General features: G+C 45.6%; 2 protein-coding genes across 3 annotated transcripts in view; one reads left to right on the forward strand and one right to left on the reverse strand.

Moving 5' to 3' along the window:
* The window catches only part of JMJD6 (arginine demethylase and lysine hydroxylase), a 69015-nt gene extending 50346 nt beyond the window's left edge, over positions 1-18669 (reverse strand). Inside the window, exons 1-6 of the mRNA XM_025197502.1 lie at positions 18664-18669; positions 17854-18242; positions 14147-14433; positions 11982-12117; positions 10685-10823; positions 9888-10015 (exon numbers count right to left, since the gene is read on the reverse strand). Coding sequence (XP_025053287.1) covers positions 9888-10015; positions 10685-10823; positions 11982-12117; positions 14147-14433; positions 17854-18242; positions 18664-18669 — 1085 coding nt within the window. The remainder of the gene's footprint in view (positions 1-9887; positions 10016-10684; positions 10824-11981; positions 12118-14146; positions 14434-17853; positions 18243-18663) is intronic.
* A 2913-nt stretch (positions 18670-21582) lies between these two features.
* The window catches only part of METTL23 (methyltransferase like 23), a 4312-nt gene continuing 894 nt past the window's right edge, over positions 21583-25000 (forward strand). Inside the window, exons 1-4 of one of the 2 annotated variants that reach the window (XM_006018314.3) lie at positions 21583-21590; positions 22873-22977; positions 24056-24293; positions 24796-24880. In XM_006018314.3, the coding sequence (XP_006018376.1) occupies positions 22894-22977; positions 24056-24293; positions 24796-24880 (407 nt within the window). In that variant the 5' untranslated portion in view covers positions 21583-21590; positions 22873-22893. Of the gene's footprint in view, positions 21591-22872; positions 22978-24055; positions 24294-24795; positions 24881-25000 lie in introns of those variants that run through there. The other variant, XM_014517262.2, reaches the window with a different exon arrangement.

The following is a 25000-nucleotide window of genomic DNA, read 5'->3' on the forward strand; positions in this document are numbered from 1 at the left end:
TCCCCAAAGTAGGCTTGACCTCTCCAGGAGGCTAGGTCGGCAGGCAGGACCATCTCCTCCAGCAACAGGAGACCATTTTCGGAGGGGTTTCCCCCAGCTGCCCTAAACTGCTTTGGTCTTCAGCATTGTACTCTTCAGTGCACAGTGACACTGAGCTGGGAGATGACCCCGAAGAAGAAACTGTCCTGTAAAATTAGGGGAGACACTGGAGAGAATCCCCGGCGTAGGCACTGACCACGAGAGCTGGCTACCACCCTCCTCCCATCCCCACCACTTAGGAAGCAACAGCTGTGAGTGGACCAGGTAAAAACCTACTGAGGGAGAGCCCCTCCCATGAACTAGAAAGTAATTGTGGCCCTGTAAGCCCTGGGCCAGGTTTTGGGAGGGTAAGGGGACCCATCACCCTTCCCTGTCGCCCGGGGCACCTAGGCATGGGGACTTACCATCTAAGGGCCTGGGAGCAAGAGTGAAGAGGCTCCTGGAATGGGATGCCGAGACATGTAGGGAGTTCACTGGTTTATCTTAGCATCACAAAGGTTTAACCAAGGGTGCTTGTTTCCCTGCTGTCATCTTACGGTCAGCACCTGCTCAGAGTGGCGCTCCCATGGCAGTAGGTATGGAGGTCCCAAGGCCACAACCAGAGACTGTAGTACAGACTTGCCTAATGGAGGAGGAGGAGGAAGAGGAGAAGAAGATGCAGCAAGGAGATGCCAGCTGGCCTCATGGTGGTATCAGAAAAGAAGGCTGAAGATGATGTGTGAAGACCAGGGTAGAGTATCATCACCAAGACTCGTGTGCTGACATGGTAAGGCAGGGCACTCCCTTCTGCCCCCCAGTCCTAGACTAGTACTATCCTCAGCAAGGTCTGGGGTACCAGGGCAGCCTCTGTCAGTGTCCCATGTAAGGTTTCATAGTTTCATAGTTTTAGGGTTGGAAGGGACCTAATAGATCTTCTAGCCCGACCCCCCGCCAGGGCGGGAGAACAACAAAAAACCCTAAAAACAAAAACGGGACTCAAATGAGTCCAGCCAGGTAGGCATCCAGCCTCTTCTTAAAGACCCCCAGGGTAGGGGCCAGCACCACCTCCCTTGGAAGTTGGTTCCAGCTCCTAGCCCCCCTAACTGTGAAGTAGTTTTTTCGGATGTCCAATCTGTACCTCCTCTCCATCAACTTGTGCCCATTACTCCTTGTTATGCCAGCGGGGGCTAGGGGAAACAGCGTCTCCCCCAAACCCTTCTGGTTCCCCCTAGTGAGTTTATAGACGGTCACCAGGTCCCCCCTCAGCCTTCTCTTGTGGAGGCTGAATAGGTTCAGGTCCCGCAGTCTCTCACTGTAGGGTCTGCCCTGTTGTCCCCGGATCATGCGGGTGGCCCTCCTCTGGACCCTCTCCATGTTGTCCACATCCCTCCTGAAATGGGGCGCACAGAACTGGACACAATACTCCAGCTGCGGCCTGACCGTGAGCTGGGAAAGAGCAGGAACACATGGTCCCCAAGTAGCAGAAAGGCAGTTACTACCTTGGCCTCAGTGCTGGGAGGCCTGCAAGGAAACTCTCCCTGCCATGTCCTCAGGGGCACAAGACAGGAGTTTCCAAAGACCCTTGAGTTGTGGACCTTCCCTAACAAGCCAGTTGAACTGTGTGTAAGCTATGCCTGGTGCTCCATCTTACCCTAAAACATGATGAAGAAAAGGCCTGGTGGTTCATGAAATCTGAGTTGCAGTGGACAGGACATAGGATGGCAACATAGATACCATCAATGGCCTCCATGCTGTTTGGAAAGCCCATGTGGGCAACCTGATGACCTGCAGGATGGCGAGGTGAAAGAACAGTGCCAGCACCCTCTGGATGGTGTGGCACCTCCTGCATGGCCAGTCCCACTGTGGACTTTCCCATGCCAAAGTGGCTGGTGACAGTCCAGAGTTTGTTGGGGACTAACTGCCAACTTCCAGACAGTGATGGCCACTCTTGTCCTGGTGGCTTGCTACTGAAGCAACAGGGCCGGCTTGGCACCAATCTCTATGAAACTTGTCCTCAGGTTCTGCCATCACTGCTTTTCATCCCACATCCCCAGGACAATATGCTCCCACCAACCACTGCTCATCTGAGCCCAGAAGTACCAGTATGCAGTGTACAGCTGGTCCCACAGAAGGCCATTCTCTGCAGTATCATCCTCAGGCACAGTGGTGTCAGCAGGGAAGAGGGTAATGCATCTCAAGGAAGTGCCTTTCTGGGGCCTCAGTCAGGGTGCCCGGCACTCCCATGCCATTGGCCATCAGCTGGCAAATGAGCTGGAAGAAGGTGCCAAGTATGCCCAGGTAAGCTATGGGATCTCCTTTGAGCAGGACAGAAAGGACAGCATCTGGCGCTGCTTAACCAAGGACTGCAGGGCAAGGAGATGGGAGGCATTCACTTCTGGCTCCCCTGGATGACAGCCTAACTGAAAAGTCCTCCCTGAAACTGGGTAGGCCTGCACTGGCCATGAGCCCCCAGCACAAGCTGGGGGTGTGGACAGGGACAGTTTCTCTCCTCTGTACTCAGCCTCAAGTCCAAAAGGCATGCTAGGATCTCTGCTTTCCAGCCCTCTTGCTATCCAGCTCAAGCACAGCATGGCACAGCCATTTTGAAGTGCTTCAGATGGAAGGGGTCTGCACATCCATACCATGCCAAAGTGCTCTAAGTTGGAGCAGGATTTGAAACATTTCCAAAGAACAGCAGTTGGTCCTCAGAGTCTGGTGTAGACTAGGCCTTAAGTTGCTTCATATAGATATAGTATAGCATTTACTTTACTTGCGTTCATCTGACTAAAGTTTGGGTAAGAGAAGATGAGGCACAGGAAACAATCAGGTCAAAGGACATCACAAGTTGTGAGCTATTTCAGAAAATTAAAGAAATACAGAATGGAAAAAGACTAGGTTAAAGGTTTCCCTAAGATCTCTTAAAGCACACTTAAGTAGTTAAATAAGGCTAAGTTTAAGCAAGATATAACGTATACAGGGGATGAGAGACTCTGAATATTAATTAGGAACACTTTGTATTATTTTACCTTATTTAGTAAGCTTTTTTTTTTTGGCCAAGCCATAAAGTATAAAAATCTAGGTTCATCTCGGAATCTTTGCTCTTCAGCCCTGAACTACAGTCCTTGCCGAATAACACATCTACAGATGAACTAAGATAAGAACTCTTTTAAAACTTAATTTGAAACCTAGGTAAGGACCTTTCCCTAAGAGACTTGGACACCTCTCAGAGGCTAAGACTGTAGGGCTTATAAGTTTTAAGATACAATTGCTTTCAAATATTGTTAAGATTGTTATGCCCTGTTATACACATGCATTCTATAAATGTTAACCATTTGCTTCATATGCCTCTTCTGTCCTGTTCAGTCATTTATCCCTTTTCTGTATTTTGTTATTGAATTTGCTATTAAAAAAATGTAGATGTTCTTATTTAATTTTGGTGGGACTGGGTTTTCAAACCTTTTTTAGGTCTCTGAATACATCAGAGGGTCAACACTGGTAAATGAAAGGAATTCTAAACTGCCCGGGGATGGATGGAATAGGGAAATGGCAGTTCTCCCAGGGAGGGAAACTAGACATGGTCACCCCTTTGGCAAACTCTAGGAATGAAAACAATAATGCCAGGCTACGAATACTACTTCTACCACAGCTCAGCAAGTATCCAAACTGCACAGCTTAATGCCAGCAGCTAAAAGCTCCAACTTCATCAGACATTCACTCCCCCAAAGACGGCATGCTAGGGACAGGGAATTTGTTCAAGTTTTGCTGCTACTGGGCTCCAGCCAGTTTTATGGCTAAATGAGGGTAATTGCAAAGCTCTTACACAAGAAGAGCTTGTAAGATGGATACAGAATTGAGAGCTTGTTTTTCAAATCAATCCTCAGGGGGTGGGGAGGGTGGAGGGCGGGGTGGAAAAGAGGAGCAAAACTGAGAAGAACAGATCAAGGCTTAAGCGTAAGTCAGTAACAGTCCAGCCAGCTGCCACAAATCCATTCACCCTTCAGACCCTCTTTTCTTTCATTCCTGGAGGTTTTGCAGATGCTCCAGGCTGACTGCTGAAAAGTGCTGTGTGTGAACCCGTCGTCCTGCAAACTTTGGTTTCATTCACAGCCCACGCACAAAAGATACAAAAAACACTAACAAGTCCCAGACAGTGTCCCTGTGCTCTCCATGAAAACTAACTCAATGTAATGCAGTGAGTGAGTGAGTGAGCGAGTGTGTGTCTACCTACATGTGCACATAGTTTGATTCTTTCCTGATCATTTTCTCCACTGCATGTCTTACTTATCATACTCCTTTTCTCATTAAAACTAAGTATTTATTTTAAAAACATCTTGAGCCTTAAATTTGCATAAGGAAAAAAAACCCACCATTGAATGGTAGAAGGATGATGCACTGTGGAGGTTATATTCTTGTAAATGTGTCTTTATTTATTAACAAGTCAGAAAATGTGGGCATCTTAAATACAAAGGAGTCTATGGTGGAAGGAATATGGCATCTTGGTTTCAGTTCAAGCTCTAAACTCCTGGATGATGGGAGTCCTCTTACCAGGTCCTAAGATAAAGCTGAGCCCTGGTGTGCAACAAGAGATGGGCACAAGAGAAGGCAAGTTGCCTACAACATACTTTGCTCCTTCCTCTGCCATCAATACCAGTTGCAAGCTCATAACGAACCCTAGATAAGGTTCTATTCATGTCCCCAGCAACAAAATTTGTGCTGTTCATTTCCAAAACTGATAGCCTCCAACAGTCCTGTGTTTGGGATGGAAAATACTGGAGATCTCACACTTTTTCCATATGCTACTATTAAAAAGAGCTTCCCCCTAGTCACTGGCATAACTAAGCCTGCTAACACAGATGCACCCCATGCTTTTTTTTTTTTTTGTCCAGGTGTCTAGAGGGGGAATAAAGATCAGGGACAAAACAGGGTAATGCAAAATAATTGATTTTATTTAAAATAAAAAGCAAACACAATCAATCATCCAAATAAAACAATTAAGAGCATTCCAGCTCTGCTGGATGGAGGGATAAGAGCAGCTAATGCAGGGCTGGGGTGGCAGTGACTGGCCAATGGAGCAGTGGACTCCATTTCCCTCCCCACCCTCGAGGAAAACAGGGAGCTCTCACCTGGAGTCTAACCTCTTTCCTCACAATGGTGGAGGATACAGGGAGGAAAAAGGACCTACATGGAGCATGACAGATGCTGATGTCTCTAGTAAGCAGCTGAGGAGACTTGAAGTAATTCAGAACACAAATTGGCATTAGTCTACTGAAGGGCAAGAGGAGAGGAAGGGAAGCCAGCACTTCCTTCCAGAGAGCCACTAGCTCCCATTGTGCCTTGTGTACAGAACAGACACCAAGAAACATGCACCTGTTAACAAACAGGATCTGCAGAGAGGGGCTTGATAAGATGGTTACCCACCGGTCTTTCCAGCTTGCAGCAGGGGTAGAGGAGACTTGGAATATGATCTGTTCTGACCGTCAGACTGGGGTAGGAAAGCACTGCCTGATCTGAGAAATTTCTTCTCTCTGGTCACAGTACGTAAAACAGTAAAACCAGGATTATAATAATCCAGCAGTTTCAAGTGACCTCCTATATGGAACAGGAGTTAGTGCCCATTTGGAAAGCAGTTTCTAGCTCAAAATAAGCTGGGATCCTTCAACAGTCCTGTCATTTTCAACAACTTTTGCATAAGAATCTTTGGGTCTTACAAACATTAGCTACACGTAGCCTCACAACACCCCTGTGAGGTAGGTCTTCTCTCCTTTTTATAGGTAGAACCCAGAGGTTGACAGCTAGGCCAGGGTAACACATCAATGGAAGAGCATAATGTAGATCCCAGGAGTCCTGACTCCCAGACACTACTACAGGCTGCCTGAGCAGAGATGCTGAGCTTCAGATGAGAAAATGCACGGATCGTGGAAGCTGGTTTATAGTTGCTGACTTCACCTGTCCTGTAGCTAGCGTCAAATGTCACAACATGGGCCAGTCAATGGGAGGCATGTTGATCCCTTTTATTTTCACTTCATTCAACAGTCTGAGGACAAAGGGGTAAGCACTCTGCCCTCTGGATCTTCAGATTATGCTACTGTTAGAACAGGTAGAGCTTCCTTGGCACTGGGAGGCAGGTTGGCTTCTCCACCTCTTAGCATTATCATAATGGCAGCGTTGTACCCATGTTGTCAAAGGGAACAGCTAGCTGCAGCTTCTGCCAACTCTTCATGCACTAACCTGGCATGGCAGACAGACAGAGCTGCCCAAGGCACAGCACAGAGACCTTGCTAACCCAGGTTGCCCTCACCATTAGCACTGAGCCTGCCCACACTGAATGCCCATATTGTTTCCCAAGAGGCAGCAGCTGAAGTTTGCTCCATTTGATGAAGATTAGATGCACCAGGTAGACTCCAGGGGTCAATCTGCTGGGCACAATACTGGCATCTGGGCTAGGGGTGCTGGAAGTCTTGACACCTTATAGAATCAGCTGGCCTCAGGGAAGGGACCTCCTTCACATGACTGCTCAACAGAGCGCTATTTGTTGTCACCAGCACAACCCTTGGATTTTGCTCAGCAATGTGCCAATGAGCCACCACTCTGTGCTCCTCTGACAAGTGACAGGAACACAGGGGGTTTGGAAACAAGGGTCTGTACTAATGACAAAGACAAGATGGCTTCACTCTTACAACATGTTGCAACCTGGTCTCCAAGGAGGGAAGGGGAAATCACAGAGTAATGGACATTAAAAATCAACATGCAGGGTTCCACTTAACCCAACCCAGACAGAAATCACAGTTAAGGATGACAATCTGCCTCTAGCTGGTAGCTGGACATTGCTGCATGTACTCTAACAGGCCATTTCCTCTACAAGCTCTCCCTCCCAAACAGCAGGATGGAAACAAAGCTGGTTTGTCATCTGCTAGGGCTCAGGAAAGAGCAAACACAAACAGCCAAGGCTTGGGTGTATTGTTCTTGATAGATGAGTATTTCTCCCTGGCACAGCAAATCTCCACCCTGGCAAGGATCAGGCTACGGGAAAGCTTTTAGTGCACAGGCCCTTGGTAAACAGCAATCCCAACAGATCCCCTGGGGAGGAGAGCTGCCCACAACATAATACAATGGCAATTGGGCAAACCCAAGCATCCCATTGTACTTGCAGAAGTTTAAGACAAAATAGTCCTTCCCCTCACCTGTTGCTTCTACAGATGGCAACACTCATTATAGGCAGCTTCCAACTTTAAAGAGCTGTTTAGATAGGGGAACAGCACCGGTTTTATTCAGCCCTCAGTTCTGTAACTGCTTGTTACTTAAAGCCCAACATTCAGTCACCATCAAAAAGTCAGCATGTGTCAGTGACAAACACCACCATCAATATCCCCCTGGACCTAAGGGGGTTTGGTAACTGTTAACAGATCATGGCCTTTCCATGGCTTTTACCTACAACAAACCACTTGACTCACTCACGCCCCAGCGTCATGACAAGGTGCTAGTGCATCTTGTTATATTTGCTGTGGGAGGTACTAAGCATAAGTGAATTGCTGCTGGTTAAAGATGTCACATCTTAGAGACCTTTCAAGCTGGTTTAGGTGCTGTGTACACAGAGAAAGGTGCTTCTCAGGGGCAGTCGTTGCCACAGTCGGAGTCCTCCCCTATACTTAGAGTCTGTAGAGCTGTCCCCCTTTCCAGTGCTCTGGTACAAGATCCGCTGGATATCTACGTAGGACAGAGGTGCTGCATCCCTCTCAAGTGTATGCAGGACAACATGTAAACATATGACAGTGTCAGAGCAAGGCAGGTGCCTGGGTTCACCTGCTGGTTTTAAAAAGAAACAGTTCTTTAAAAGCTCATCTCTTCCACTTCCTTGCGGACCCTGTGAGCCGTCAGACACATGGCACATCCTTACCAAAAGCTGGGTTTATCGTCTGATCATTTAGTGCATTGATCTGGGGGCACAGAAGCAGACTAAGCATTGCACAGTAGAGATGGGGAATGTCCTCCCCCACAAGTTAGCAAGGGGTGAACCTCAGACAGCATGGAACAGAAGAGAAAAGTGTGGTTCAGAGAGGAGCAGTGAGAACTTAAAAACAGTTCAGAAGGAGACAGGAGCTGAAATGGGTGAAACAGATCTGGCTGACTGCCAGTGGAGCTCCGAGCAGCAGCTGCCTCTAGACGGGTCTTGTTATCTCTCAAGGGTAAGCGCGGCCTCCACAAGATTCCCTAATCCTGTCAAGAGAAGTACAACTGCCTGTCAAGACTAAAGCACTTCCTGGAGCATCAGGATGCAAGCCTGCAGCATGCTGGTTAGTTTCTTCAAGGAACTGCAACATACTTGGCAAAAAACCTTAGCTACAATTCTGCTTATACTACCTGTTCTTCTCAACACAACCATAAATAACAGCTCCGCCAGCACCCTCTAGGAGACAGCAGAGGGAACAAGCAGAACACTGGCCATGAGGTAGGTGCTCCTCCCACTGCTTTCCTAGGGAAGAGGTGGTCTTGGAGGAGGTATTTCTACTATAAGTGCAAGAGATTAAATAAAGTGTCTGGATCCTTCAGAAAGATGGATCTCTGCGATACAATTTGTGTTTCTAAAAAAGTTAAGAAACCAGGATCTGTGCTGAGGTTCTCTGAGCTGCTCCTTTCCACTCTGAGGTCACAAGTGGCCTGGAATTGTGGATGTCATCATGAATGGGATAGCCTAACCTCAGGTGGGAAATTAGTAGCCAGCGACTCCGAAATATTTAAGGCTGGCTTCCACTTTTACTTCAACTGCACATGGCTTATGAGTAACTCCCATGAGAATGCTCCATTACTGGAAGCTAGACAGTAGTATGTAAACTGAACAAATTTGGTGCAGGGCGCTGTCTGGAAACCTGATGCATCAGGCATATTACAGCCATGTAAGCCTTGTGCCTCTTTCAGCTGGCTATGCCTTCATTCAAAAGGTTATTAAAACTATGACATATCAGAAGCACCCCGAGATCTGTGACAACTTAGACGATACACAAATGAATGGGAGGAGCCTGCAGCACAGAGCATCTTAGTGTGCTTAACTTAGTAATTTTTGTCCAAAAAATTCAGTAGTTTCTAAATCAAGCACTTTGGAGGGTTTAATACCAAGCCACTCTGCAATGTTCACATGTTGCTAAGAATGGGAGAAAGACCTTCCTTCCTGGTAACTTTTCACCAAATGAGTTATACTCCCACGTAATTAAAGTGTTTCTTCCCACCCCACCCTTCAAGCCAGCTAGGAGCTTAGCCTTGGGCAGCACTATTTTTTGAAAACTCATTAGCAAGCCTTTGGAATGACAGTTATAATTAGCCATTTTAAAGGTAACCTGGGAGGGACTGAAGTTATCCAGGCAACAGTGGAGCAGGAGAAGCTACCTGCACAGTTGTTGGAAGCCTTTCAGGTGGGACAGGTGTTCGAGGCTGGGTTCTTCTGGTCCTTGGCCTGTTTACCACACAGTTGTGCTCCTCACTGAGCACAGACCAGACTGTTCCCTTCCCCCACAACCTGCCATGCTATTTCCACAGCCACCCCTGCCAAACACAGCATGTCTACTAAAATAAATGGTTGGGAAGAAGTTATAAAATTGTTTATTAAATAAGGTAAAATTTTTCCTTGGCACTTTTTTCTTTTTAAAAAAAGAGAAACCTGGCTTCCAGCTTGGGGAAGACCAAGAGTTATTAGATTTGGATAAGGAAGGGGAGAAGGGACAGCACCTATGACACGCTGTTTCACATTCTAGGCAGTCTCCTTCTCCTCTATTCCTCTCTCCTCCATCGGGATGGGTCAAGCCTGACCTAACCCTGCCAGATTCACCTTACAGTGTCTTTTGTTTGGAAAAAAGAAACAGCTGCCAACGCCTGGTCACCTGGAGGAGCTGCGTTCTTTGCTCACACAGTCATCTTGAGAGGTCGTGTCACCATTACCCATCATGCTGCAGGTTCTTCTCTTTTTCCTCCGATGCATCATCCCCTCTGTCTCAGACCCAGAATCACACTAAGCATGGAGAAAAACCAAACAGAAGAGTAAGCCAAAGGCACAGAAGTCCACCATTTCTTTGGTTATTAAAACAGCAGAGCTTACACAGATCCCATCTGTGATGGTACAGTTGCCATGAGGCTTGAGGGGAAAACAGGTGCTATTTTAGCATAATTAGACAAGAGATCAAAAATTAGGAGCTATGACCCCTTGGTTGATTCCCAAAGCTAACTGCTGACCTGTGGTCAAAAACAGACCAAGATTTTTAGATGCCCAGCTGGTCACGTAATGACTACCCATTTCCAGAGAGTGGGTGTCCAGCACTTCCTGAAGAGTCATTTTAAAAAAGTGTTTTACGCTGCGCACCTACAAGTTAGTCAGTTTTAAAAATCTTGGATTCACTTTCTGCCATGGTAGGAGGACAGGCAGAGAAGAGAGATCAGAGTAAACAGCTTCACTTTAGAACTAGGAGTGGGCACCCTCCACACAAGGTAGAAACCGAGACCATTTTCCATAGTTCAGGACTGAACTTTGGAGCCTAAAGTTTCACTTACATTAATGATACCACCTTACAAAGAATGGTAAAATTCAGGGGTTTTATGCACGCAACTTCTACAACTCCAATAAGCTGCCGAGAAGTATAATATAGTCACAGAACAAGAGTTGTGCGCTGTGGCAAATCCTTACCTCTGAATCGGAGTCTGAGGAGCTGGAGCTAGAGGAACTGGAAGAATCACTGGAGCTATCAGAAGCGATACCTGTAGATTCTTGTAGGTCAACTGAATCAGCTAACACTGCCAGCTCAGGATGCTCTTGCTTTAGAATCCTACGCAAAGCCAAGCTTCATGATTAGCATTTCCGTATCACCTCTAAATGAAAATCAATGTCTGTGCTTTTATCAGTGCAGACTGGTTGTAAGTTACAATTGAAGTAGGAACAGGGAGACAGAATCATCTGGTATTGTGGAACCCTCCCGAGACGGGACCCAAGCTGTAGCTACGGGAGTATTTAGACAGGCTCCAGAAATATTTTCTGTGAGTATTATTGACATTAAAGAGCTGTAAATGCTTAAGTCTTCTTTAAGAGAACAAATTATTCATTAAAGTAAACTGTGTTTCTCTTCAGGAGCTATTGTGCTTCTGGATACCATGACAACTGAGAAGCATGTCCTTAAAACCAGATACTAGATATGTGCACTGGATAGCTTTAGGCATCAGTCATGACATAATTAGCCTGGCACTTATGGAAAGGGTATCTGAACAGATTCAGATTAACAGCAACCTAGATATTGCCACCTGATGGCTGTTTAGCAATCTAAGTGAAATAGGTTGGTTGTCAGCACGTCCCATTACAGCAGTGTCTCTAGCTAGTCATGATTGCACCCTTGTTGGCAGCCTCTGGAAAGAGATCAAGGGCATAACAGGGACAAAGAACAAGGCACATTCATTGTTGTGCCTACAGATAAGGGTTGGTAGGAACACCCTCTCCATGCGGAAGGCCTGCCAGCACCTTTCACCAGTAGTAATTGCCCTCTGAACATTTGGAGGATGAGTTAGATAAAAATGCAGAGGCAGTGAGCTCTCTTCAAGCAAGCCATTTCAATATGGTTCATAAAATTCTCAGACTGCACTCTTGGAGTTCATGCATTGCTTGACTTCAAGTTAGCCAGACAAGATTGTAGGAACCACAGAAAAGTAGGGCTCAAAGGGACCTCCCAAGATCATCTAATCTAGATCTGAAACCATACATTGTATACTTTTCCAGGAAGCAAGACTTAGCCACCAACTTAACTTAGTGCCCTTTGCAATGAAATGCTACTGTAAAAGTGGGACAGAGTTTAGAAAACATGGATTTAAAAATGACAGCACATTTTCCTCAAGACCATCTTAAAGTGGGTATGTTTTTTCTAGTCATCCCAACTCCAGTCATCCCTTTCACAGGGAGGAAGGTGGATATAAGAACAGGAAATTCCTGCAGCCCTTACCTGTACCATTTCCTTGAGAGTTTGGGCCTGCCTCTTACTGTCTTGTGCCATACTACAGGGAAATTGGTACAGCTGGCAAAGTTCTGTGTGATGGCAATGGTTGTGTCGAGATTGAGAACTACATGCCACCAGCCACCTACAAATGCAAATCAAGAGATCACCTTCAGCTAGGAAATTTGAAAAAGCAATTAAAAAAGGCAGCATAAAGTACGTAGATGGTCCAACCTCTCCTCACTCTCATTACGGTAGCATCAGATATTTTTATACTTCGGGATGTATAACAGTACTATTCCCCCCCTTTCATGGAGGGCAACGGAGGCACAAAGAAGCAAGGAATCTACGCAAGGCTACAGGAAGACTGTGTCAGGGAGGGGAACTCAGCCAAGCTCTGGGCCTGGACAAATGGATGCAGATTGTGGCATAATTTCAATCAGTTGCATATAGGAATATAAACTGCACTAGGATCAGGAACAGACATACATGCAGCTATCCCAGGGTATTCACATGCAGTACTAACCTACAACTGCCTTCAGCAAAAGATTTCCCCAGGGGTGATGCAGACAGACAGCACCTACCCCTGTTGTTTGTAGAGTTGTAAACCAAGTCTGAGGTAGTTCTCTGACAGTTATCCCGGGTTAATGGATTTACATCAGCTATCTGCATCCCCCAGTCAATGTAAACATGTTTTCTGTCTGTGCCCCATCTCCCAAGTCTCAAACTAATGTTCTTAACTTCCTTCTCTCCCAAATACAGAACCAACAGACTCCTTTTAAGAAGTCATATGTTCCCATAAAGAATGTTTTTTAAGTCTCTGCCCCAAGCACTTGACCCACCAAGCGTTAAGTTTCCTAAACCTAACAGACCAAGCAGTCTTCTGTACACTGCTGGGCCTTTTTGCTAGGTCTTATTCCAAAATGTCTACCTACCCTTCCCCTGCCCATACACAAACTACTGTAACAGAAGATTGCACCTCTCTTTACCTCAGTGCAAAAGTCTGCTGTTAAGTGACAGACCTTTCCAGTTCACAAAGACTCCCAATGAAGATGTAATTTGACAGTGACATTTCTGAACCTATGGCTGCTAGCAGCTCACTTAACAGGAAGCGCCACTATGACCCAGATCCTGCTATCAGATTGTAGGTCAGTTTTCATCCTTGTTTAGCAAGTTTTTACAATCATATTTTAAACATTGTTATGTTATGATCTAGCTGAAAACCCACTAAAATAAATATTCTCCAACTATTTGGGTTGGTCTAATAAAAGATATCAAATTCACCCAAGGAACCCTGTCTGACTAAAATACCACACACATACAGAATAAAATTAGGCTTTATAATTAAAACAACAAACCCCCCAAACAAACTGATGGCTACAGAGCCTTCCTAATCAAAGATGCACTGCAGAGTACCACAACAATCACAAGATACTTTTCAAGCACGAAGCTACTCCAGATTTTTGGCAGAGAAACAAACAAGTATAAAAGAAGGAGACAGACAACTTGTTGTGTGATGCTGGGCAAGTCATGGCTAAATCTGACACTACAATTCAGCAGCCAAAAACTCTCCTGCTCTGTTAACCATGTTCCCCTGCTAATCACAGGGCTGTATGCTCACATCCCATACCACAAAGTGAAAGTGCCCTACTAGAGAGGCCTTTTTTAATTTCTACTCCTAATTTTGCTTTTAATGGTCAAAGTCATGGAAATAAGAAAGCAGCTGGTATCTGTCAGCACCTTTTCATTGTTCTTTCCTCACAGCTGTGACAGCTGAAGTCTTTTAATCTGTTACACTGTTTGTAAGCTCAAGAATACATTTTAATAACGAGCCTCGAAGGCCTCAATTTTTTCTGTACCTTTGATTCCTTCCTAACTGTATAATTTAGTTCAGGATCATGTTCCCGAGCAAAGAGTACGCCCTCTTGTGTTCTGCTTGTTCAGAACATGGTGCTCCTGACCTACTACAGGGTATTTGTGACTTTGAAATAATTTTTTTTGCTCTTTGAATATTCAAAGGCAGCCCAGGGCGTGCAGTTCTTCCAAGTGTCCTAGAATAGGCACCCATCTGTTCTAGAGAATGTGGGCCATGAAAACATCCCACTGTCAGGCAGGAGACATCTGAAAACACACTCTCCTACCAACCTCAAATTTTATTATAGAATCACCCATACCTGGCACAAAGACAGTCTCGCCAGATTTCTGTAAGATTTCCAGGGGCTTGAATTCAGGGGGCCAGGTGGGGAGCTGTGTCCTAGGATAAATGATGTTGAACCAAGTGATCGCCTCGTCCTGCTGGTTCCCTCCTTCCTCTCGTGTCACTTTGATCAGCTCTCTGGGCGTGCTGGTAGGAAAGAGACACCAGCGCTTGTGTCCCTGGACCAAGGCATTCCAGGCACTAGTTCCCAAGGGGTCAATATGAATTCCTGTTCCTGATCTAGGAGGGCCCATCACAAACCACCTACACAAGGGAGGGGAAAAGAGAGAGGTTAGTCACATCCCAGAGATGTAGCTACATTCCTGCATCTACTTTCCTTGTATTTTTAAGACCTTGAAATTAACATGGCTTTTTCAGTAATGCTTCTTTGTTTTGGAACCCAAAGAGAACAATGTAACAGTGACTGCAGGAGATCATTAGGTTTGTGCTACCGCAAAAGACACATTATATTGTTTTGCCTTCAGATCAAAAGGAATCATCGCAACTGCCTTTATAATTTCTTGATAGGAAAAAATTGAAAAAGACAACTATAAAACATATAGATGATTCCTCATTAGGACCCAGCTATTTGAAGGGTCTGAACTCCTTGGTATTTAAGGATGTTCATTATTAGGCCCATACGCTTGTCACAGCAGGAGACCAGAGTCACTGAACCAGGAAGTCCCTTCCAGTCCCAGCTGTTCTAAGCTCTCTTTGCTACTCAAACAGCATTTCTAGATCATGAGATCCTAGACTGCAGCTTTTGTTCCAGTAGGAAAGAATATTTGAGGATCCTCAGTAAAGATGCAGAATGATGTTATATAGCTCCCATCTGCCCTGCTCTCTCCTCATGCTTTTTATATATCGTATCATTTACCTGGTTGCAGTCTATTTTCCAGTAGTCTCTGCCAAGATTTGGTAAGTATATTCTCATTCCTATGAGCAAGACGTATTTCTCTCTGTGCAGAGAACTGCATCTGTTTTACAGACTTAAGGGTAACTGCATCCTTCCTAGTCTCAAATTACTCTGGGGCAGAATGATAATATAGGTTGTCACATTAGCTTCTGATAACTTTAGCTGGGTTAACTGCTACTAGATGCTCTCCAGGAAAAAAAAAAAAGCCAATGTTTCTACTTCCACCTGTCTTCTAGACAAAGGAGGGGTTAAGGGGTAAAGCACAGGAAGTAGAAAATAGAAAGTCCCCTTCCAGCAACACCATAAATGCCCTTCAATATGAGGAGCACCCAGCAGGAGTTCAAAGAATGGAGGAAGTCAGCACAGTTGGTAAGTGTAGATTGCCAGTGTTGGACATGCCACCCAAGAATTGAGAGTCAAGCTGCATTCATTCTACCCTGTAAATCAGCTGCAAGAGAAAGAGAGCAGTAGGATCATAGTTCTCTTGATGCCAAAGCCAATGCTGAATTCAGGCCCTTATATAGAACAACTTGAGCTCTGCAAGGCCACACGAGTCAGTAGCAGAGTGAGAGTTCTCTGCTAAAACAGATACATGAAGCATCTTCAAGCAGCAGAGCTTAAGACATACAATGCAACTGTCAATGCCATTTTTCTGTCTATACCTGGATTTTTTTTTACAGGCTGACACGCTGGCAGCTTCACCCTGCCAATGTGCATTCACCTATCCCTGCCTCAAGGTTTACAACTAAACAAACATGAACAGGTTGGCTACAATTATTCATAGCTTGGGCGGTGCTACCCATAGTTCTAAAGTGCCATTCTTTTATGGTGGATTATAAAATATTTCACCAGGCTGGGCAAAGTTACTGTATTTATACTTCATCACCCAGTGTTCACAACTGAAATTAATACATTTTATATTTGCTTCAAAAAGGTTAAAAGCCAGGCTTAAAAAAACTGAAACTCTCCTTAAAAGCCTCTGTACAACTTTATACAGAATGTCAATGCTTAACTTTGGTGCCTGCATCCCTACTTCAACAGGAAGCTGAGCTGTCACGATGGTACTTTTAGTTAATTTTACTCAAAAGGTTACTAAATATTTTTAATCTATTTTTCTAAATGGATGTAGCATTTAAAGATTAAGTACACTGGAACACTACTGAGGAAAAAGTACTTTTCAGAGTTTTATAAAGTTGTGGGAAAGCTCCAGCTTCCAATATCCCAAATAAGGAGATTAGCATATGGAAAACCAATTGGGGTGGCTGGGATGTTATTGGCTCAGGATAATTACAATGAAGTTATTTAGTTTACCTAAAGACCTGGTTAAGTTTGCATAAATACACAGTTATCATAACCAATCCTTATCAGTTTCTATGTAACGTAGTACCAGGTATGATTGTGGTACTAGGAGCAGCGCCCTTCCTCAGAAGTTGTATTTGATGACAAGAATAATCTCAGCATTTGCTAACATCTACAAAACTGGCGTCTAAACAGGTCAGTTTCCAGCGTCTGAAAGAAACAGTGCAGTAAGACTCCAAGTAGGCCGCACATGAAACTTAGCACCCTGGTACCTTCCTGCTCCATTTACTTAGTTATTTATTATCACTTACTCCATTATACCTCAGGAGAAAAATCAAGTTCTCACATGATCAAGGCTTTAGTTTCAGATCAGTGGAAGACTCGACAACTCAGCAAATGCCATGCGACTCTCCTCACAGTGGCTCTGGATGAGGCTGTATTGCTCATGATGTGCATGAGCAATACAGCCTCACAGGCTGTATAATACAGGTGACAGCAGCAAAGGACAGACTTTTTTGTTAAATAGACAGGCAGGCGCATCTCTCAAGTGGTAGGGCACCCAGGCAAGCAGTGTGGCTGTAAGAGGACAATTACCTGGGAGTACCCAACTACCATTAACATTTGAGTTCGTTCTGATCATATGCCAACATAGAAAAAAATGGTAGCGTTCAAGTGATGTTGTAGCCGTGACGGTCTAAGAAACATGCAAAAGGCAAGTGTGTTTGTGGGCAACATCTTATATTGGACCAACTGCATGGTTGGGACAGACTTAGATAACCTTTTTAATATAATTCGCTGCAAGTTCAGTCCTAACAAAAGAAGAGGGGATTCGATCTTTTTGGGTTCCCCGTTTCACACAAGCTCTTCTCTCATCTACACTAGACTTTTTACTTTAAACGAATTGCTGAGCGACTCAAATGAGTTGTGTGTTTGCTAGAGGTCACTAACATGAGGTGTCCAGCCCAGCCTTCAAAAATGCAGTAACTACCCTATTTTTACTTATTAAAGAAAAAAGAAAGACGGACTATAGATAGCCAATTGAGTTAAGAATGTAATGCCCTAAGACATAAGCCCTTAGGATGTAGCTTGCACACACGTGCAAACTTTCCTCAACGGCCTAACGATTACAAACAACCTCAGTGACTCCAAGGCTCCGCATTGTCACCTTACGGACATTACCAATATTCATCGCTAGTGCAAAAAATGGCAAAGCAGACACTATGAGCACTTTAAGGGAGAATATGAAGCAGCGAGCGTTGTCTTATCTAACATCGCGTAACAAAAGCCTGGATCCAAGGTGGCAACCGAACCTGGGAATTTTTAACAGTTTTGTCTTTCCTCCTCTCAAGGCCAGGGCTGCAGGTTAATCTTAAAATATTAGAAGACTTGTCAAGTTACACAGAAATTAAAACATCTGGAGCCGCTCACGGGTCGGACGTCTCCGCCCAGCTCGCGCCGCGGTACCGTACCTGTAAGGCGGCCTGCGTTTCTCTCCCGCGTACTTGAACAGGTCGTCAGTGAAGAATTTGGGCACGTTGTAGTCCTCCAGCAGTTTCCTGCGCTTGGGGTGCTCGCCGTAACTGCTGTCGAAGATGTAGAGGGGGCTGTCGTCACGCGTGGTCTCCATGTACTCGATGTAATACTTCATCTTCATCTTCACGGAGTAGCCGTCGTTGTCCTCTCCGCACTTGAACTTCTGGTTGCGGTACTTGCGCTTCAGGCGCTCCAGCGTCCACTTCTCCTGGGCGGACCAGCCCGCCTGCGCGTTCAGCAGCACCACGGGCTTGTAGGGCTTCTCATAGCGCTCCACGAACTCCTCCGCCGACAGCTGGAGCGCGTCCGCCCGCTCCACATTGTCCTGCGCGAGCGGGAAGCGGGGTTTAAAAACGCGCGTGACCAGGGGCCCGCATCTCCCGGGGCCGGCACCAGCCCCGCGTGGGGTTGTGTTTCCACCTACACTCAAAGCTCCCCCGGGGAAACGCCAGACCGCAAGAAGGGTCCTGGAGACAGTGTTTCTCTGGGAGGGAAGCAGCGCGGCCGACACGGCTCCACCCCCGCGGCCCCCTGCTCAGCCCCGCGCCCCCCGCGCCGCGCCCCCGCCGGTACCTTGCATCATGCTCGGGCCCCGCCGCCGCCGCCGCTTCGAGAAATTTCACCCCCGCCGCTGCCCCGGCCTTCGCCCGCCCCGCGGGCGCGCTGCCGCCACCCCATTGGTCCTCTCCGCTCCCTCCGTCACATCCGCACCGCGCGGATTGGCCACCGCGACGTGGCGGACTGGCCGCCATCTTGAGAAGGGCACTTGAGGGGAAGGGGCGGGGCCTGGGTGCCCTTCCTCCCGCACGTGCCCAGGGTTGGGGGCATTTGTGCGCACGTCCCTCGGCTGTACCCAGGGGAACTGTTAAAGTCTCCTCTCCCGTGCCTGATGAAGGGTGTTTGTGCCCGAAAGCTTGCAATTAAAGAACTTTTTTTTGTGTGCAAAAATCTTGTTGGTCTCATAAAAGATACTAGGAGTCCCGATTGCCTTTTCCTCTAGAGCAGGGGTGGGCAAAATGTGGCCCATGGGCTGGATGCGGCCCGCCCGGCCATTCTATCCAGCCTGCGGGGCCTCCCCAAAATTTAGAAAATTAATATTAATCTGTTCTGGGCTGCCTGTCATGCGGCCCCCGATGGCTTGCCAAAACTCAGTAAGCGGCCCTCTGCCCAAAATAATTGTCCGCCCCTGCTCTAGATCAACCTAGATCCAGGTTAGGCTACAACCTGGATACCTGACCTATCTATGCCTCCTGGGATTCACCCACACTTGTAATCCCTCCTTTTATTTCCACCGGCTCCCCAACACAGCCTCCATTTGCCACATGCAGATAACTAGGAAATTGCCACCAAAAAAATCCTTTTTGCAAAAAAAACCCCCCAAAACAAAGGAAGGCAGTGTGATGTAGCAGGGGAAGGGCCCTGCCAGTAGGGCTGTGCAAAATTTCGCCGTCCATTTCGTTTCGACACTTCTGACTCATTTTGAGGTCAAAACAGCCCAATCGAAACGAAACAAAAGCTCTCGAAACAACCTTGAAACAAAAGGAGGCTAGTTGAAATGTTTCAAAAGTTGAAATGTTTGACCATAGCACTGGGGATGGGAAGTCAGTCCAGCTGGGCTGACTCCCCGTCCTCGGATGATCTAGCGAAATGTCAAAACAAATTCGAAACAGCCTCGCTGTTTTGACAAAGCAAAATGGAACAGCTGTTTCGAATCAAAATGAAATTCAATATGAAACGTTGTTCCGTTGAAACCTTGAAACTCAAGACGAAATGGAACAGTGCCATTTCGCACAGTCCTACCTGCCAGGTCCTCTCATCCCAACAGGCCAGATATGAACCCGAAGGCTGCCCCCGATTCCATGTTGTCCTAACCCCGTAGAGCAGGGAGTCGCAGTCACGCCCTGGGGTGCCTGGAGAGCCTTTCAAGGAGGATGTGGGGTGCCATGCAATGTTAGGGTTACAAATAATCAGAGATTTCACATAGAAATCCATAATTGGGTGAGTTCTTTGCAACAGAAAAACTGTTTATTTCCATAGCCAAGAAATGAGGGAAGACCAGGGATCCTAGTTTTCTCGGATTTAAAAAAATCCCCAATTTTCAGCTTAAAAAAGTAACCCCAAATCCACATATTTCTGTGATTAAAATATCACTATATATACACACACACACACACACACACACACATATAATAGGTGTTTCCTTTTACAATATTAATATGTTTAATATATTAAACATATATTAATATATGTTAGTGGTGTTTCATTTTAATCCTGGAAAAAATGTGGATTTGGGGTTACTTTTTTAAGCTGAAAATTGGGGATTTTTTTAAATCCGAGAAAACCAGGATCCCTGGTGAAGACTAAGAGCTGGCATTTTCTGAGGGGAGCCTCAAGTCTACAAAGGTTGAGAGTCACTGCAGCGGAGTAACATTTCTTTGCACAAAACACCCACATGCTGGATTTGGGAATTGAAGGCATTTAATCCCGCAATTCCCAAGCAGGGTGCCAGACAAGATAAAGGCAGAGATTTCAAGTGGGAATCCGTCATGTCAAAAATATTCTGACCAGTTGTGGATTTTCGGAGTTCTCTGCAATAGAAGAATTGCTCGATTATTTTCCTGTAGTCAAGAAATGAGTGAAAAACGACAACCCAGCCTTTTCTGAGGCCTGCCTCTGGTTTTAAAAGGTTGCGAATGACTGTTTTAGTGGAATGGGAAGAGGGAAGTCACTGCAGATCCTGAGGGACGAGGCTAAGAGCTGGAGGCTCCGGGCAGGAGCTTGAGAGATTAAATCCTTTTATGGGAAAATCAATTCAAAGATAATTGTGGGCCACATGATAACGAAAATTTTGGTCTGCTAAATTTGCCACTGAAGGCAGCACAAATTTAAACCCTTTTATAGGAAAATACATTCAAAGCCAATTGTGGGCCACACAATAACAAAAAATTTGGTCTGCCAAGGTTGCCACTCAAGGCAGCACGAGTTTAAATGACAAAAAGAACAGGCCACCTTTCATCTCCTGTAGTTTCACTGCATCGGTTCTCCAATATCCCATGTTATAATACCTAGATCTACAGGTAAGAAAACCGTCTACCTCTCCTTTACTACTCAAGGAAGGGAGCGTGGCCATGAACCCTCAAGTCTGAGACCAGACTGTGCAGCCCGCTCCGGTCCAGCGGCAGGGACCAGAAAGCCTCTGCTACACCCGCCGTGGATCATGCAGTCCGCTGGCCCATCCTGCAGTCAGTGTAGACGGGCCAGGCATGCAGAGCAATGGTCACTCACGCACTTCACTGCCAGGCCTGCCACACACGGACACAGCCCCCCGCGTGCACAGCCATGATCCCCTGGGAAAACGCCCGGGCAGCGCTAACAAGAGCCCGGCAGCTCCCAAGTTAGTGCTTGAAAACGTGCGGGACTCTGGAGCCGGTTTCAAGCTGGCTCGGGCTGCAGCGCGGCAGGGCCCCTACAAGAGCCTGATCCTGCGGCTGCGCTCTGGGGAAGGTGACTCGGATTGCCCCCGGGCCGGGCCCAGCTCCGCGAGCGAGGGGCGGCGCCTCCACTGCCTTCCGCCGGCGCGGCGCGGCGCTGACGGGCTCCATGTGGGAGCCGGGGCCGGGGCCGGGGGCGGGGGCGCCGGAATTCAGCTTCGGAGCGGGGGAGACCTGCGGGCGTGAGAGAGATCTCCGCGGGGGGGGATGTAGGATCTGCAGGGGGGGGTGTGTGTGATCTCCAGGTAATGGGTGTGGTGGGGAGGAGGGATGTACGATCTCCGTGTGTGTGTGTGTGTGTGTGTGTGTGTGTGTGTGTGTGTGTGAGAGAGATCTCCAGGTATTAGGGGATGTGTGTGTGTGTGAGCGGGAGTGTATGATCTCCAGGCATTAGTGTGCATGCACATTTTTTACTGTGCTGGATGGCAAAAGATGAAAGGAAAACCCAGTTATGCTGAAACAGTTCAAAGGAGCGCTTTTATTTTTTGAATCTCCACCTCTCCATACCTTACATTGTGAATAACTACTTTGCACCTGAGGCTTACCTTACATTTCAGGCCAGTGTAAAAATTGGACTAGGTTGAAAACATTTCAAACCAGGCAAAAATAAATAAGTAAATAAGTAAATAAAAGCCTATCCAAAGGCATTCAAGAAACGAAAAGGAACTGTGTAATTGCTCCCATTCTTAAAAGCTGTGCAGCTGAGCTGCCTTTTTTATAATGATGAGAAGTGTATTAGGTCCTATCTCTGCAGCTAATGGAGTTAACAGTAACTGTTTAGTTAGAATCCCAAGTTGGTTTCTCATGTAGGACTGCTCTAAATCAGTGCCATAAATATTTTTAAAAAATGCCGTGCAGTCCATGATACACAATTGTTAAACTTATTTGTGTGTGTAAGCAGGACAGGGTTGTCCTTTACCTTTATGAAAACACAGCAATTGCTACCTGTGGTATCTATGATTGTATATTACTGAACCACCATATAAAGGCAAAAACTGACTAATGGGGTTTATCCTAGTCGTGACTGGAGAGGATAGCTCTTGAGGAAATGAGATGAAATCAAAAAAGTCAGCCCAAGCTGAATTTCAGAATCAAATCTTGACAGCAAAGTTCTTGTGGGTTGAGTCCTATAGTTCCGTAAGCTTATTTGAGGGAATCTGGAGCATTATTAAATAAAGGCTGGAATACCCCAGTGCTCTAGCAGGTGTAACAGGAACGATCTTTAATAAATTAGTAGGGAAGCTCTAGCTAAAAGGCAAGCAATTTTTTCCCCTAATTGTCGGGCTGTACATTTATTTGCATGTTAGCAGAAAATTAATTGAAGTAACTCAGGATCAAATTTGAAATGAGCAAAAAAACTTAAGTCTGGTCTAGAATAAAAGGTATAAATATAACATTTTTGTTTTCCTTTCAAAATATTCTGTAGTGCTGCTGAAATTTATTAGAAAGAGCTTATTGTTTCAGGTCCTGGATTCCCAGTATGGCATGTATGTTTGGCCGTGTGCCGTGGTCCTTGCTCAGTACCTGTGGTTTCACAGAAGAAAGCTACCTGGCAAGAGAGTTTTGGAGGTAAAAATTGTTCTTTTATAAATCATGCAATATTTTTTTAAAAACAAAGAATAACAGAATCAACATTACTCTTTGAATATCTACTAGTTTTAAAATTGTGAGTTCTTTTTCAATTAAAATGAAAGTTGTATAGGGCATAATTTTTTTGTTTCCTCTCAGTGTTTATAGAAGTCTTGATTTAGTATCATCGTTGTTTATTTTTTCTTTTCAATTCTGTTCATGTTGCCCCAGCCAGTCTAATTTTGGATCCAACTTACATCAGAAACTTAATGCTGTGGTAAATGCTCTGATGGCATTGGAGGTTTATTAACCAGCTTACAAATTCTTTGCATGGGGTGGTAGTGACACCCTAATTCATCTATAAATTTTGCAGTTAGGTATTGATGGGGTACTTTGCCCTAAATATGGCCTTCATGTTAAGGTCCATCAATTCGGTAACTAAGATGTCTGTAAATGTGGACTGTCTAGTTCACCCTAGTATCTGCCAAATAGAAATTGATAATAGATTCATATTACTGACTATCAGGGATCCAGGTTTTCCATTTCCCATGGGGAAAATGGAGAAAAACCATGGATTTCTCCTCTTTACCAGAAGAAAACATGGATTTCTCATTTTACTGGAGAAATCCATGGATTTTGTAGTTTTGCAGAGCTTTCTGCAGGATGCAGAGTTCCAGTCTGCAAGGGGCTGCCGGGAGGGCAGTCTGGCAGGGGATGCCATGTTCATGTATATGCACATGGATGCCAGGTAGCCTGGAGCAGCTCCCACAGGTAAGTGGGGAGAGTGGGAATTGAGACCCCCATGGTGAGGTGGGGAGTTGGGCAGGGCTGGGGTTGCTGCCCAGCCAGGCAGCACATAGGGCTTAGGACTCACAATGTGCAGCCACAGAGCCCTGGCAGGGAGCAGGATGGGGTCACAGGTAGCTTATCCAGGGAACAGGGGCAGCTCCCCACCATTCTGCATACTCCCAGGGAGAAGGGGTAAAAATCTACTTTAGAGATAACCTAAGTGAATTTGAAGAACTGCTGCAATATTAACAGCTTAAGATGCAAGACTCATCCATCCTTCACTGTTTAGATTGGAGCCGGTGTGAGTTTACCTGGTATAGTAGCAGCTAAATGTGGTGCAGAAGTAATACTATCAGATAGCGAAGAACTACCTCAGTGCTTGGAAAACTGTTGGCAAAGCTGTCGTATGAATAACCTTCATGGGGTACGTGTTCTAGGACTCACCTGGGGACAGATTTCTCCAAATCTGCTCTTTTTGCCTCCAGTAGACATTATTCTGGGATCCGATGTGTTTTTTGAACCAGAAGGTAAGTCCTCGTAAATAAAATGCCTAAAACTTTTAGGAAGGCAGAGTAAAACTATGAAATAAGTGTTCGAAATAAAAGTGTTGAAAACCATGTTAGGGAGGTTATTGAGGACAACTATGAGGACTGCAAGGAACTGTTGAGCCATAAATGTTGACATCACAAGTAGTATTTCTGGGTGTTGAGTTGTTTCTAGGGGAGAGGAAGGTCTGACAGGACAGCTCTAATGTTCAGCTATAAAAACATACTGGAAAGTATTAAGGGAGAGTAGTATGCTACTGAAAGTTCAGTTATACAAAACCAGCCTGGTTCATAAGTCTAACTTTTAGATGTTGTTGGTTCTTTATGGCTTCTATTTGTGCTCCAAACATAATTTCCTTAAGATCAAACTTTGTAACACGCTGAAATAAATTCAGTATTGTTAACCTGACCAGGCATAAATATAACATGCGTAGGAGAACCAGGACAAGCTAAAATTTTAATCTCCACAAATACCTTGATGCAGATTTTGAAGATGTTATAACTACAGTATACTACTTGATGGAACGGAATCCGTGTGCTCAGTTCTGGACAACCTATCAGGTCCGAAGGCGAGTATCATGAAACAACAGCTTTTTTACATCGTCAGGACTCAAAAGTTCTAAGTTGCTTTAAATTGGCAGAGGCTTTGAGTCAGGGTCCTGCCTCCTAGAAGCCATAGGACCATATTC

This window comes from Alligator sinensis, unplaced genomic scaffold (genome assembly GCF_000455745.1).
Source record: "Alligator sinensis unplaced genomic scaffold, ASM45574v1 scaffold400_1, whole genome shotgun sequence".
Classification (NCBI taxonomy): Eukaryota; Metazoa; Chordata; order Crocodylia; family Alligatoridae; genus Alligator; species Alligator sinensis.